A 17,181-nucleotide genomic window follows, 5' to 3' on the forward strand; every position below is an offset into this window, starting at 1 on the left:
ATTGCTGAAATTTCCCACTTCCCAAATACCTGAATTTTTGGCTTTCCAGGTTTAATTTTTGGTGCTTAAATGTCCCAGTTTAAGCAGCTCTATCTATCCCTCTGCTTCCTGACCTTCTGCTTCCATCTAATAGCCAAGTGTGCTTGCTTCCTAACACCTCCATCCTTCTCCTTGAATTTCAGCTTATGAATGCTCCTAGGATCCTGAATACTCATCTATCACAGATTTCCACCAACCAATCTCTTAAATTCTGCAAATGTCTAGTCCTTCTGACCCTAGCTTCCCACTAGGTCTTTACTCTCTCTGTGATAACCTCATCACAGTATACTAAAACCCTGCTTGGAAAAAAAAAAAAAAACCCTAGGGGAAGGCTCTGATGGGGAAAATCTGATAACACTTTTCTAGTCAGTAAAATTTTTAACAATAGTAGAAGTTGCTTTGGTTGATTTGAACTAGTTCCTCTATATTCTGAGTAAATTTGACATAAATCTGACCTACATAAATGAAGTTTATTTATAATTTTATCAGGTTTATGGAATACTTCACCTTTATACTAAATGCAGCAAAGAACAGGGTTTAATGTTTTAATCAAATAACAATAATAGATGCCTTCTATGTGCAAAGCCATATTGTAGGTAGTCTAAGTAATGTGCTAGGTTATCAGGTTTAAAATTAAGAAAAATTATTCTGTATACAAGTAATATCACATTAAGGAATCTTTTTATGTCTAATTGGCACTTTTCATCGTGGAAGCTGGTTCTTTCTTCTGAAATATATATAATTGAATAATACTATCACAGAACAAAAAATAAGTATTAAAAATCAGCAACATAAAAAATCAGCTACTGGAAATCTTATGTTGAAATGAACTTGTATATTTGATGTTGAAATTTTTCATATACTGGGACACAAAGAAGGTAAGTAACCTACCTATATTCTAAATAGTTCAATAAAGTAACTTTAGTAAAATAAAGATCAGATTAATATATGTAATTTAAAAAACAAATTACATTGTAAAGCTGCCTTTAAATTCATGGACTTTCACAATTCCAAGAAACAATAACATAACAGTGATTAGTTTAAATTTTTACATTACAAGTTTCCCAAATACATTTAGATTATTAGAGACAAAAATGCAACAAGTTGTAAACAAAATAAAAACTTTTCATCATGGTGTTTTTTAAATATGGATTTTAAACTAATTTTTAGCTATTTTTCTTGTTATTGGTTGGAGATTTCATACCTAGACAGTGAAAAATAAGTGAGCCTGTGTGTGTTTTGAGGCTTTGGTTGGCTTTGAAGGCACAGGTCTGTTTCTTGTATGAAAATCAAGAGTCCATACATATACAACAAACACATGTGATTATAAACCATCAATGTTTAAAATACCATTGACTATACTCGGTAGATAATGCTGCTGTGGCACTGTGTGTTCTTAGAAATGGAGGTCAATTTTCCAACTGTCAAATAATCTTTTCCTCTTCACCCTTCATTTCCTGCTTTGTTGAGATCCCTTTCTACTGCAACCGTTGTCACAACTGCATTCTGATTTTGAAATGACACATCTGTGTTCAGTGGTGGTGGTTTATACAAAAAGATTGCAAGTCCATTGAAGAAAATGGTGATAACTTTACAAGTAACAGCTAAATAGAAAAATAAAAATTAATTATGTATTTGGCCCTTCAGTTAAATATACAGTAATTATTGTATCCATGGTCATGATTGCTTATTCTTGTCAATTAAGTGTTGTGTGGGATTAAGTAAATCCACATTCTATTTATAAATTTAACACACTATCATATCTTAAGAAATTCATAAGTAACCAAGTGACTGTGATAAAATAAAATAGCCTATATCATCCTTAAACTTGAATAAGTTGCAGGTGTTTTGTGTTCAAATGGAAAAAAAAAAAAAAAAACCTTCGGAGTTCTTAGGAGAACTCTTCTACATAAATATATCACATTTACTACTTAACCAAATTTACCCTGCTGTATTACCTAAAAATATGAAACATTAAGATTTACTTCACAAATTTTGATCTGTTTTCAAAGAACTCTGGTTTTGAAATCAATGAGGCAAAGAAAAACTAGCTCCAACCACAATACTAAGCATTTAATAAGTGCCAATAGAATAAATTAAATGTGATCTTGCCATGTAGTTTTTCTAGAAGCTGATTGTTTTTTACTAATCATTACTATTTTATTTAAAAATGTATAATTGAAAATCAGGAATGCTCATTGATACAACCATTACTATATTTGTGGAAAGAGGAGCTACATAGATATACAAATATATTAAACACTTCTCTATTTTTAAATATTCTAATTACTTGAGTTATTTTTGAAATTTAAATTTTAAATTTATCATACTACTATACATTACATGTGCTACTCTACTTCCTTAATCTTAACTTTCATTTGCTATTTAATCAAAATAGCACAGACCATAAAAGGTGAATAGGGTTAAGCATCAAGACTAACCTTATAAACTATAATATCGTGAGCTTTGTAATGTTTTGAACAACCAATAAAAAAATATTAAAAAAAAATAAAATGCTATAAACAGTAAAAAAAAATTATGAAAAATTTCTTACAACATGTCTCAGAACCAAAGGACACTTCCCTACAGCAGGTCTATGTTTTCCAAAGCCTGAACATCTAGATGACCATCATTCTCAGAATTTATCTTTAGCTTTTGGGTAAACTCCCATAAAAAGTGTGAAAAAAAATTAAAAAAGAAAATTATACGATGTGTGAAATAATGAAAGTTAAAATTATACTTTCTAGTGAAGACTGTCTTCAAAGATTCTCATTACATGGTGTAGCAAATTATTTCTGCTCAGGACTCCAGGATTGTCCATCAGTTTACACTGAACTTTCCATAACTCCTATGACTTACGGAACCAAAAATGAGATTGTTTTACTTCACATTTACTCTAAAGTTTTCAAGAAGTCACTTACCTATACCTACTAGCATATGAGCCATCTTTATGTTATCATAAATCCAGCAAGCACCTTTAATTCCACATTGATTAATATCCCAGAGAATACATGTGCTGTCGATTGTGACACCAAATATAATTGGTCCAGGTATTGTGCCTAGAAGAATTATAGGCAAAATACAAAAGGGTAAAGGTTACAGTTTGCAATCACAAGTTTTTAATATATATAGCTATACGTATATTTATATACATAAAAATGGGCACAAGACTGTCAATGAGAAAGTTAATCATTTCATGTACAAGGCAAAAAGACAGATAAAATACTTTAAAATAAATATTTTTAATTATATATTTGTAATCAGTTCAAAAATACTAACAGAAATCTTAAGCATATATTATATTAAAATTTAACTTAGTAAAGAGTTTAATTCATTGTTTTATAATTTAATGAATATGCCTTTGAAATTAGCTATTATAGATTTTAAAAATTAAAATGCTTACTCATAATATAAAAGTAAGTCTGTTGAACTATATAATATATATAATACATGTGTATACAAGTTAATATGAATTTATATGAGTACACACATGTATGTAACATGTTAGTAAACATGAGTATTTCATACACACACACACACACACACACACACATGCACACACACACATTATTGGAGCCAACCAACAATAGGTTTGAAATATTTTTTTAAAAATTCATCTATACTGAACACGTGCAGACTGTTTTTCTTTGTCACTATTCCTTAAACAATATAGTATAACAGTTGTATTGATACATAGCACTTACATTGTTTATGTGTTATAAGGAATTTAGAGATGATTGACCTATATGTATTTGTATATTTTTATGTGGTGCTAAGCATCTAAGCCAGTGCCTCACACATGCTAGGCAACTGCTTTGCCACTGAGCTATAGCCCCATCCCAGATTGACCTATATTGAAAAACAGGATATGCCTAAATTATATACAAATACTAAGCCATTTTACATTAGGGACTTGAGCATCCAGTGATTTTGGTACCTGCAGGGGTTTGGAACAAATCCTCCAGTGACACTCAGAGATGACTATAGTCAAGACATTTCCAATTGTTACAAGTCAAATGTCATATTTCCAGTAGTACTTCTTAGAATGAAACAGGCTATATCTGGTCTGTGCTTTCATGACATGTAGCATGATAGAGTCAAAAATACACTTGATTGGGGCTGGGGTTGTAACTCAGTGGTAGAGTGCATTCCTAGCATGTGTGAAGCACTGGGTTCAATTCTCCGCACCACATATAAAAATAAAAAATAAAAAAGTCTATCAACAACTGAAATTTTATATATATATGTGCAATTGACTGAAAAGGATCATTTTCCTGGTCTCATTTCCATTATCAATTGTGTAATTATGGACAAACCCCTGAATTCTTCAGAAACTTAATTTACTCATGAGAAAAATAAGAAATTTGTTTTAGGTAATCTCTAATGTTCTTTTTTATTTTTATTTTAATAAATTATCACAATATTATGTTTATTATATTTCCTTTTTATTCTTTCTACATCTGCAAATTCCCATATCTAAAAACTTAGAAAATTCTCTAGAATATATTATTTCTCCCATTGGTTCTTAGTTTGTAAAAATGTTTGCACCACTGTTGCTACTGACATATTTTAACTCATTAATTTTTACTGTTAATGCATCATAACAGTGTCACAAATAAAGATAAAAGCAGGGATAAATTAAATTGTGTATTAAAGATTTTGTTTTATATTCTAAGTAAATTTGATACACCTTATAAAGTTATATTTGCAACATGATTGGAAATAACCATAACAAATTGGGTAAGTGAAAAGTTGTCATGTTATCATGTGGTATATAATTAATGTTACATCCTGAGTATTGGAAAATAGCTTTCTTAAATGACAATTATATAGTTTTCCTCTTTATTTTAATTATTTTCTTGGCATATACCATATAGAAATATATTCATAAAATCAATGAACCAAAATAGCCAACAATTACCAATGAAATGACATACCTAATAATCGAAGTAACATGAACTGTATTCCTAATGCTAGAGATCGTTGATTTTGATTAACACACCTGGAAATATTAAATGCAAGTGAGACCAAAAAAGGTTATTTAGAATAATCACTCTTCGAACAAGTTCATATCTATATCAGTTTAGCATTTTGATAAAAAGTAAATGTGCATATAAATAAACAGGTTATTTAAAAGATCTTATAGTTTATTCATTCTGGGATTATAAAATAAGAAAAGTTTTATCAGAATTAAATAACACCAAAAAAACATCACCAGACCCTATGAATTTTAACAAAGGTAAAGGAGAAGAGTCATGTTTAAATGTTCCCTCTACACCTAATCTCTCAAATATTAGGTATAGAGGGAACAGTTTCATACATGAAAAACCTATAGCTAGCATCATAATTAATGGTGAGAAACTGGAAGCCTTTCCTTTGAGATAGGAATATAATACCACAATTTCTGTTTATCACAGTATTTGAATTCCTGACCAAAGTTCTTAGGTAAGAAAAAGAAATAAAAGGCATAAAAAACGGGAATAAAAAATTAAAACTGTCTTTTTACAGATGATTTATATTAACTATTTATATGTGTGTGAAAAAAATATATATATATATATTCTTAAAGACTCCACCAAAAATATTAGAATTAACAAATGAATTTAGTAAAATTCTGGGACTGATACAATAACAATAAACTATTCAAAAACTAAACTAGGTAAATCTAAGTAATCAATCCCATTTACAATTGCATAAAAATATGTAGGAATAATAGTAATCAAAGGAGTATAGTTTGTGCACTAAAAATATTTAAAAAATAATGAAAGAAATTGAGGAAGACAAAAATAAATGGAAAGGCATCCTATGCTCATGGATTAGAAAAATTAATATTGTTAAAATATATCTACTACTCAAAGTATTCTACAGTTTCAATATAATTCCTATCAAAATGCCAACAACATCTTTCACAAAAACAGAAAACATAATTCTAATATTCATATAGAAAGATTCAGAATAGTTAAATCAATCTTGAACAAAAAGAACAAAGCTTAAGGCATTATATCAACCTATTTCAAAGTATAGTACAAAGATATACAAATGAAAAAATATGATTCTGGCATACAAGATACACACACACACACACACACACACACACACACACACACCACCCACCAATAGAACAGAATAGGAAGCCACAAAGTAAATCTATATAATTGACCTTTGACAGAGGTATCAAGAACATACTATGGGTAATTAAGATTTTCTTCAATATATTGCATTGTGAAAACTAAATATTCCCATGAAAAAAGAATGAAATTGGATCCTTAACTTGTACTATAAGTAAAATCAATTCAAAATTGATTAAAGACTTAACCACAAGACTTGAATATTTAAAACTTAAGCAAAAAAGTAGCATATAACAGTACAGTTACTTAGCATTAGTCTAGTCAGTGATTTTTTAAATGTATAAAACCAAAAGCATAGACACAAAAACAAAAATAGATAAATGAGATTACATCAAACTAAAATGTTTCTACACTGCAAAGGACACAATCATCAAAGTGAAAAGATAACCTACAGAATTGAATAAAATATCTGCAAACCATACATTACATGAGGGGTTAGCATCCAAAGGAAATCAGATACTAAAACAACAAAATAGCTAGAAAAAGAATCCAATTCAAAAAATAACCAAAATATAGTTTTGCAAGGAATATATGCTAATGGTCAACAAGAATATGAAAAAAAAAGTCTCAACATAAGAAATCATCAGGGAAATGTACATCAAAATCAGAATTAAATAAACTCACACCTATTGATGTTAATATTATAAAAAATATATAATGGATAACGAATGTTGGCAAGGATTTAGAGAAAAGAGAAACATAGCATACTATTAGAAAGAATGAACACTGGTATGGTCATTATGAAAGGTAGTATACAGAGGGTCCTCAAAAATTAAAATTAGCATGTGATTCAGCAATCTCACATCTGATTGCATACAAAAGGGAATGAAATAAGTATGTCCAAGAGTGTTCATTGCAGTATTCCCAATAGCTAAGATATGGATTCAACCTAAGTAAATGGATAAATAAAATGTGACTGATGATTCTATTCAGCCTTATAAAGCAAAGGAAATCTTGCTATTTGTTACAATATGAAGAAACTTGATGATATGCTAATGGAAATAAATAAGATAAAGACAAAATACTACATGATATCATTCATATGTGGATTTTTTTTTAAAAAAAACAACTTCACATAAGTATAGGGAACAATTAATGATTGGCAGAAGCTGAGGGTGAGGAAATGGGGTGATGTTAGTCAAAGGGTAAAATGTTTCAATTACTCAGGGCAAGTTCTGGAGATGGGATGCACAGCATGGGGACTGCACTTAATAATATTGTGTTGTATGCTTGAAATATGTTAAGAGTAGATGACAGGGCTGGGATTGTAGCTCAGTGGTAGAGCACTGGCCTCAGTGAGGTAAGCGTGAGCCACTAGGTTTGATCCTCTGCAGCATATAAAAATAAATAAATAGATAGATAGATATTGTGTCCATCTACAGCAAAAAAAAATTCAAAAAAGTAGATGGCAAACGTTCTCACCACACACACAAATGATAATTATGTAAGATGATGTGTGTGTGTGTGTGTTTGATTGTGATAATCATTTCCGTGTATATATATTTTTAAATATTGTATTACACACCTTAAATATATTCAAATTTCATTTGCCAATTAAATCAAATAAATCTGGAATTTTTAAAAAAATAAACTAAAATTTAAACCAAAAAAATGCTGAGTTTTTACTATCATTTTTAAGTTGCAAACACGTAATTCTTATTCCTTTTCTAACTTTGATACAGAAATCATGCCTATGGAATAGGGTATATATCTGAGACAGATTCAGGTATGAATCTGAAGCTCCATTTGAATCAACAATAATTCTTCAAGTCATAAGTGTCAAACATTAAAGAGACACAATGTTGATCACAAAAAGAAAATCATATGAAAGGTAAAAGACAACCACCAGACTTTTAAAACAAGTAGTTGAAAGTAATTTCTATAATTTTTCAAAAAAAAAAATTAAAAGCATTTTCCTCTTCTCTAAATACTTCCAATTTTCATGTTGTGTAGTATTAACTACTTAATGTTTTCAGAATAGAATCCAGAAACATTTTTTCATCAAAAAATACATGAGGGAGCTGGAGTTGTGGCTCAGTGGTAGAGTGCCTGCCTGGCATGTGTGAGGCCCTGATTTCGACCCTCAGCACTGCATATAAATAAATAAAAGATCCACTGACAACAAAAAAAAAATATTTTTAAAAATACATGAAAAGGTAGCAAGTGACTATTATGAAACAAAATGTTGAAACGAGAAAATCTACAGCTTGCTAGGAAAAATACAGAAAGGCTGGTGAGTCCAAGGTAGGGCAGGTAGGAAATAGTTTTGTAAAGCTCAATATGGAAAAAAAAGGAACAATTGAAAGCACAAAAAACAAACAGCCAGGTGACAGCAGCTCCTTACCGAAGCCCTGTCTCCAGGAAGATTTACTTTCAGAGCACCTCACGTTTAAGGAAGAATGCATGTCATTTCTAATTCTGGCTTACAAGGAGTGCTCTTCATTTCCATGATGCCCAAATTGAATTGAATGTATCTTCAGCTCTCACAAAAAGAAGCTTTATAAAAACAGGCAGAGAAAAACCAAGTACATCCCAGGTAGTCAAAGTTAAGATGCTTTCGCACAATCTGATTTAAACTCCATAAATCTGGGGATCTGTGAGGTTACTTTTCCAATGCCACAGAATTAATGAGTTTGCAAGGGCTGAAGTTGCCACAGAATCTATTTTTCTTTTAACTCAACATGTTGCCTCAGAAAATGCAGATTCACAACTGATACATACCTTAATATGGACACAGTTATTGGAGTACCAGCCATAAAGGTAAAAATAATTGCAACAAAGAAAATGCCAAGAAATATCGGCAAGTTCGCACAGTGAGTTTCACATTTTCCTGCTTTAGCTTCAAAACCAAAATTATCTGCCATAGGTGTTATTTCTGCTTTCCTTTCAATACAGGAACAGTTGTAATATACCTGAAAGGGTTAGATATAAAACACTGTATTTATTCTGAAAATAGATTGTTATCATTGTAAATAAGCTGATCTCTTTAGACTTGGCAAAACTTTGCATACTATCTTAATCCATATACAATAAATAATGATGAGAAAGAGTAATTAACCCTAAAAATTAAGTAGAAACAAAGCATACATTTGCAGTAGAATCATCTGTAGTTTGACTTGTGTCATTACTTCAATTTGTAAATTACTATTGTCTCATGACTTACAAAACAAATTGATAGCAGTTATGTGATCTCACATACTTTAGGTTTTCATTAGACCATAATTGTTTAAATAGCTTTATTCTTTTCCACTACAGAAATCAAAGACTATAGTAACAATCTCATTATCTGCAATAGTTTAACAGCAAACACTAGAATTGTGACAAGTGCCATACTAATATTAATTAACAGATCCTAAGGATTTGGAAAAAACAACTTGCTTCTTTTAACTATAACATTCTAACTGTAATTTTTTGAATTTATTGGAATTACATTAGCGCAAGTAAACTATCCTTCCTAACACAGTAGGTTGATGACAACAAAACAATAGACATGACAATATCATCATCCTACAGACTATTTTACATATACACTTAGTATATATATAAATATACTTATGCATATAATGATAATATGAAATATTAAAAGCTAGCATGATCAAAAAAATCACATGGTTTTCCTTTGTAGAAAAAATAATTCAGATAAGTAAAAAGTTGGTTAGGCTATGCATGATGGTGCTCAGGACCATCTGTAGAAGGATCACAAGTAGAAGGATCACAAGTCTGAGGCCAGCCTCAGCAATTAACCAAGACACTGTCTCATAATAAAAAGGGCTGGGGATATAGCTCAGAGGTAAAGCATCACCAGCTCTAATCTCCAGGACCACAAAAGGCAACTTAAGAAATAGATAAACAAATAAAATAAAAACTAAAAAGTTGGTTAGCCACAATTTTTTCTTAAAAGCATTTTAAATCTGAACTGCATTCCTACTATAAATCTTTTAACACATTTTAAATCACAGCCACCATCAAAACAAAGTCAGGAAAGTTTTGATATTTATTGTTCCAATAACCAGAGACCTTTCTTCAGTGCTAAGAAAGCAGTTTTAAGACCACTGGCATGGATACAGGAAACCAAATATGAAGATGAGACCTCCAAAACTAATACATACTAAGCAATTAGATGTATCAAATAATAAAGTAATTCATTTAAAATTGTAAGAGGGTAAACTGAAAACAGGATTTTGTATTATGATAAAAACTTCACAGCTCTCTTACATAAAATACACATTTGCCCATGAAGTCTGTTTTTGTACTTGTTTTGTATACCTATAAAATATAAGATGAATATTGTTGTGAGAAAATGTGCATATGTATTTATTACTTTTTTATGCATTTTGCATATTTATTTTTTTTTATTTTGTCTTTTTTGCATTTTGCCTATTTAAGCTATTCCATAAGAACAAATGTCTTGTGAATCAATGGCTAGTGATGTGGACTTGCTGAACATAAAAATCCAAGACAAAGACAATATTTGGAAGTCAAAATAACTTGCTCTTACTATACAATATCCAGAAGGCAATTTTCTGTGTAAGGAGGTAATCATCTTATTACATGGTCAAAAATACAAATGCAAATTAACCATATCAAAATCATCAACAGTACTCCTAGTATGCTCTGGGTGTTAGATTTTTCATCAGCATTTCCTTAAGCAGGATGGTATTTTTGTCTGTACATTTTTAGTTATGCATTTAAAATCTTTCTAATAATTTAACTCTTTAATATTTATATGTAAGAAAATGCTACCTACTTATCCACCTCTCAAAGGAATAGCTACCTGCCAAGTAGTTCTGATTCTAAGGTATCCACCAAGGTCCCTGTGGAATTTGATTCTTTTTAACTGATACAAACACCTGGTTTTCTTAAGGTGTTTTGAAACTAAAGCAGTTCCAGATATCTACTTGATTTGAAGGAAAATAAACCTCTGGGGATTAAAAATTCTTTAAACTTCTTCTGAAGTCTTTTAAATTTTCTATAGCTACTTCTTACAAATGAACATATAGTGTACATGATTCACACACATACACTCACACATGTTGGTTTGGGAAGAAATTGGAAGTCTTTCTAACAACATAAGTGATGTTACAAAAATATATGTGAATAATTGCCAAATTGATATTTCAACAAGAACCACTTGAGTTATAAAGGAAGAAGGGTGTTTATCATCAGCAGGTTTGGGTTTTTTAAATGGAGGAGGGACAGAAAGATAAAGCAACTCCACTATAGGATCAAAAGAACTATCATAAATGCACATATTGCCTCATTAAAGATAAAGTAGCAGACACACTTACCTTTGTTTTCTTATCTGAAACAGAATTTGAACAACCTGCAAAGCATGGAGAAAAATACTGGACTCCATCTACTCCACAGAGTGGATAATAATAGGATCGTGAACAGCTACAATTGCTATTACAAGGGGCTGTCAATTTTCCCAGTTCTCCTGTTCTGTAAATAAGAAAAGACAAAAGATCAAATTCTCTATGTCATAACTTTTTTAAAATTTGTTTCATTTTAGTTACACATGACAGTACAATGATCTTGACATATCATACATTTGAATCATATGGGATATAATTTCTCATTTTTCTGAGTATGTCATAACTTTTTTGTGATACTAAGGTTTGAACCCAGGGCACTCTATCACTGAGGTACATTCTCAGCACCACCCCGCTTTATTATTATTTTTTTTGAGACACAGTTTCCCTAAGTTGCCCAGGTTGGTCTTGGCCTCTGAGGTCACTGGGATTTCAGTTGTGCACTACCACACTCAGCTCTAGGTCTTAACTTTTAAAGACAAGTTCAGACCATTGTCATATCTTCACATTCAGTCATTTATTCATTCACTGAGCACAGGATTACTGACCATATAACACAAAATTTCCACCTTTGCACATACGCTTACTTTCTTGTGATGCAGAAGTAGTAAAAATAATAGTTTTATAATGCCTGCCAGTGAAGAAGAAGAAGAACAAGAAGAACAAGAACAAGAAGAAGAAGAAGAAGAAGAAGAGAAGGAGGAGGAGGAGGAGGAGGAGGAGGCAGCAGCAAATCAGAATAAGCAAAGAAAGCAGATTTTCGTTCTGGTGATAGACAATGATTGTATAGACAGGTTCTGTGAATTGTGGGATGTTAAGCAGCATTCCCAAACTCCAGCTACTGTCAATAGTGTTTTCCTTAGTTTTGAAAGCCAAAAAGTCTCCAGACATTTGCCAAATGTCCCCAGGTATTATGTTCCCAGAATTTTTATCCAAAAAGGATGAATAAAATCATGTCATTCGATATATTCAATTTACCAATGGGAAAACTGAGGCCTTTAAAGATTAGGTTACTCTTCTGTATTTGCCAAATATACTTTTCCTGATCCCTAGGTCTAGTGTCATTTTAAAAAGGCTTACAGAAAGCAATATCTTTCATGATATAATGAGTTACTTTAATCAAAGATGCTTCCCCAATGCATCATTCATTCATTCAACCATACATATTGAACAAGTGTTAGGACCTATGCTAGGTAATGGGAATATAAAGCAGTATAAGATAGTCCCTGCCCTTAGAGACTTCAGGGTCTAGGAATACAGTAAAACATAAGACAATTGCATAGTAACATGTTGAGTATGGTTAGATATTTTCAAAGTGCATTCTAGAAGAACCAGGGACAGTCACCTAACACTAGCCAGAGTTTGGAGGAGAGATACTGGAGGAGCTACTGCCTGAGATGAGTCTTAAAGGATGAGTAAAATATAGCTGGGCAATGAGGTGGTGGGGGGGGTCAGAAAAAGCTGGCACAAAGGCATAGTAGTGAGAAACAGCAACCTGTGGGTGTGGAGAAATATAAATGGTGTCTGAAGTCAAGAGTGAGAGGAAATGTACTTGGAGAGGAATTAGAGACCAGATTAATTAGGCTCTTCATGGGCCTTGTTACAAATAATACACTTTAACCTACTGGCAAAAGATAATAAGTATTTTTGGGAGGTAGGGGTCCTGGGGATTGAACTCAGGGGCACTCAACCACTGAGCCACATCTCCAGCCCTATTTTGTATTTTCTTTAGAGACAGGGTCTCACTAAGTTGCTTAGCACCTCGTTTTTGCTAAGGCTGTCTTTGAACTCACAATCTTCCTGCCTCATCCTCCCAAGCTGCGGGGATTACAGGCATGTGCCACCACACCGGCCAATAAGAAGTATTTTTATAACAAAAATGACATTGCAGAAGTTCATTTTCAAAAAGTAATCCTAGAGGTTGTGCAGAGTAAGGACTTGAAGAAAGGAGATCAACTAGAAGACCCTAGACAACAGGTGATGACTATACAAAGTAGAACTGTTATTTTAGTAAAAAACATGATTACATATAACTATTATTTTGACTGTCTTCCCCCTAGAAAGAGATAATCCTATGTGCAAAGACAGATATCTCATTTTTTCATTCAGTGGTCATATGTTGAATGAAAAAATAAATGAATGGCAAGATATGGAAATGCTCTGATTTGTTCATTAAAAGTTTATAACTTTTAAATCAACCAAAAAATATTGAAAAAAATCACAACTTTTAATGAACATAGATAATTTGATCTTTTGTCTTATTTACAGTACAGGAAAACTGGGAAACAGCCCCTCGGAATGCCAATTATAACTGTGATTCTATTGTATTTTAAATACAAGAAAATGTGCAGGAAATAGGTTGGAGAAAAATTTTAGTTGTGCAGCCAATAAGATCTGATGATTTGTTAACTAATTGAAGATTGAAGGATGGAAAAGTCAAAGGCGACTCCCAGTGGTGCAATAGAAAAGGAGAATCAGTTTTAAAAAATAGGTAACAAGTATGGTTGTGTATGTACAGAGATTAAGAGTATCAAATTTGGTAAAGAACATAGCCAGAAGCTAGAAATCTTAAAATCTATTTGCATACAGATGTAGTTAAAACCAGGAGCCTTGATAAAAACCAGCCAAGTAGAGCCTTGTGAGAAGAGCTTAAGGTATAGGGGGCCCACCTGCTAATGACTGTGCAGTGAGCTCCAACTTTGCACTAAACTACCAAAGTGGTAGCAACACATCTAAAAGTGTTTCTAAAATGCACTTACAAGATATCTAACCAAAAAACCAGGGCCAGAGGTGAAAGGGAGAAAAACAGAAAGGGAGAATGATGAATCTGTGCCACCTTGAAGCTAAGCTAACTCTTTCACACTGGAAATCAAACAGTAAATGAATTAGCATATCCAAGTTCTAGCTGATAATATTGCTAAGCTGAAAAATGTCATTTTGATAAGTAGAGAATGAGAGGTTCATGAAGGAGATAGATTAAGGAGAAAGGTAGAAAACACACCATAAACAAGTGCATGGGAAGTGTGAAGGAAAGTGTTGTCAAAAGAGTAGATTATTATAAGTAATCTGTCACTCTGCCTGGAGTCTCTCCTTAGTCTAACCTATTCTACATGCTGTTGCCAGGTTTATGATTTTATTAACAAACACAAACATTACCACCTCAACTCACAAAAAATTTCCAGCACAAATATTGAGAGAGGACTACAGAGAAACTAACCCTTCACCTTCAAAAATAGCCTTAATACAATAATTTTCAAATTTAAATTTTCTAATATATAATTCTCATGTTATTTATAAATAATTACTGAGAATACACAAAGTATAAGATAGAATTATGAAAACTACAGTGCATAGAATGTACATTTTATTATGAAGAGTAGGTCACTTTAGCCTCCCTATTTTATAAAGATCTATTTTGTAAGGCAAGGGAGAAACTATTAGTAGAAAAATAGTAAGAGTTTGCCAAGTATATGGTTTATATGCATGTACCATTAGAATTACTTTTAAATATTTTACTTTAAATATTTTAATGTTTTAAAAATAGGCATGTTTATCACAAGTAGTAGAATTTAAACACTAAGTTTTTATTTAAATTCAAACTATCACTCTAAAATTATGCCTCTACAATAGGCAAGTAATTCCCTGAAACTATAGCAATAATAGTTATGCCTTTTTCAAGAGTTATTTCATAAGCAAAGAAAATATAGCTATGGATATATTCAGAAAAAATATTGTATGTACTTACTATGGAACATAATATTTTATAAGGTTTTAAATACAAAATGAAACACAAATCACCATCACCAGCACTAATTACCAAATTAAGACACAAGGATTTTATCAAATGTCAAGGCAATATAAAAATGTTAGAAAATTGTATGTGGCAGAGTAAAGATTCTCTGCACCTCTATACTAGAAACTGCATCCTCACAACCTTTCTCTTCCTCCCTGAAGTGGTACTTCTTGAGCTTCTTGATTTGCTCTTTCCTTTTTCTTATACTCATGTTTCTTGGATGAGGCTATTTTGACTAAGTGGTCATGACATAAACATTTTAATGTGCAGGTATAGAAGCTAAAATTAAGAATTGGGGGGAACAGGGAAAAATAATCAGACATTGTCACACCTACTTTGTGACATCAAGCCCTATCTCTATTTATAGCTCTCTATACACACATACATAAACATGGGTGAATGTGGGTTTGTGTATGACACTAACTTTCAGGGTTTTCTGCACCACTAAGAGATGTGCATATATATTAATCACTATCTTTATGTTCCAGATTTTGACATTCATATCTATCTTGTTACTTGGAATAATAAACTATTTAAAATTTTGTTTTTCTAAAAAGAATATGGAAAAAAGGTGCTTTGTTGTGATAAGTTTGTGTAAAGTTTATAAGGATGAAAGTCAGGTCTACACAACTTACTTCAACCTACTTTTCAACATTCCTAGATATTTTTCTAATATTTCTAGACATATAACATAAGAAGCCCCATTTAAACTGATCCTTGAATCTAACCTTCACTTTTTACAGCATTTACACCTCTATCTTCCCCTCTTCTCTAACCTATCAATCTCAAAATTCTTGTATCTCTGATTTAAACTCAGTTTTTTATATGGCCATGAACTCATTCTGAATCTAATCAAATCAAATAGAAAGCTCTCCTTTTGATTTACATAGCACTTTGTACATCCTCAATGAATTAAGTCATTGTTCATTCACTATTGTGCTTTCAAACCTCTCCTTTAGAATAAGAATATTTCAGAGCAAGCACTCAACAAGTGTTGTATACATGTTATGGAGCTTAACCAAACACTACTTTAGAACTGGACATCACAATGATGTGAAGGAATGATAGACATGTGAATAACAACTACAAATCATGATTATTGGTATTGACAAACTTTCCAAACAAATTACAATTCATTTTACCATCTGAAATGCTGAATAACACAGAATTATGGTGTCCTGGACCTGGAGTACCACCTCCCTCAACAGCCGCATGCACATCTAATGAAATAATTAAAGCACTACTGTGAACTACAAAATGCACTGCTGTGCAATGCCTCCTACCTGATCACCCTCTCCTGTTTTAGGATTTCAAAGCAAGATAAATAAGGCAAAGAAAGAAAGGCAAATAGTCAAACTGGTTAGAGGTAGAAACACATTTATAGCACAGATTAGCAAATTGCATATTTCTCTACAATACACATAGATTTCTAAGTAGACACAACAATGGTATACCTGGGACTAGCCTCATTTTAATCTTTTATTTTATTTTCAACCCAACTATTAAGAAAATTTAATAATATGGAATAATCTTAATTTTAAAAAATTAACGGGAAAATAAAATGTGAAATTCTACCCACATTGTTATCTTAGTTTGTTTTCTTGTTGCTATGACAAAATACCTTAGTCTGGGTAATTTACAAAGAATATAAATTTATTTGGCTCATAGTTCTGGAGGCCAAGAAGTCCAAGGACACAGTGCCAGTATCTGCTCAGTATTTGGTAAGGGCCTTCTTGCTATATCAGAGCATGGTAGAGGATATCATAAAGCAAGACAGAGAAAGAAAGCCAGCTTAAGGTCTCTCTTCCTCTTCTTATAAAGCCATTAACATCACCAGGGAGGTTGTACTCTAGATGCTTCCTCTTATTCTAAGTATCTTCTAAAGACCTTACCTCCAAATACTATTGAC

General features: G+C 31.8%; 1 protein-coding gene across 1 annotated transcript in view; it reads right to left on the minus strand.

Moving 5' to 3' along the window:
* Nucleotides 1–343: 343 nt before the first annotated feature.
* The window catches only part of Slco4c1 (solute carrier organic anion transporter family member 4C1), a 57,746-nt gene continuing 40,908 nt past the window's right edge, over nucleotides 344–17,181 (minus strand). The window contains exons 9-13 of the mRNA XM_005326131.4: nucleotides 11,456–11,609; nucleotides 8,889–9,079; nucleotides 4,977–5,041; nucleotides 2,961–3,098; nucleotides 344–1,643 (exon numbers count right to left, since the gene is read on the minus strand). Coding sequence (XP_005326188.2) covers nucleotides 1,483–1,643; nucleotides 2,961–3,098; nucleotides 4,977–5,041; nucleotides 8,889–9,079; nucleotides 11,456–11,609 — 709 coding nt within the window. The 3' untranslated portion in view covers nucleotides 344–1,482. The remainder of the gene's footprint in view (nucleotides 1,644–2,960; nucleotides 3,099–4,976; nucleotides 5,042–8,888; nucleotides 9,080–11,455; nucleotides 11,610–17,181) is intronic.

The sequence above is a fragment of the Ictidomys tridecemlineatus genome, chromosome 1 (genome assembly GCF_052094955.1).
Source record: "Ictidomys tridecemlineatus isolate mIctTri1 chromosome 1, mIctTri1.hap1, whole genome shotgun sequence".
Classification (NCBI taxonomy): domain Eukaryota; kingdom Metazoa; phylum Chordata; class Mammalia; order Rodentia; family Sciuridae; genus Ictidomys; species Ictidomys tridecemlineatus.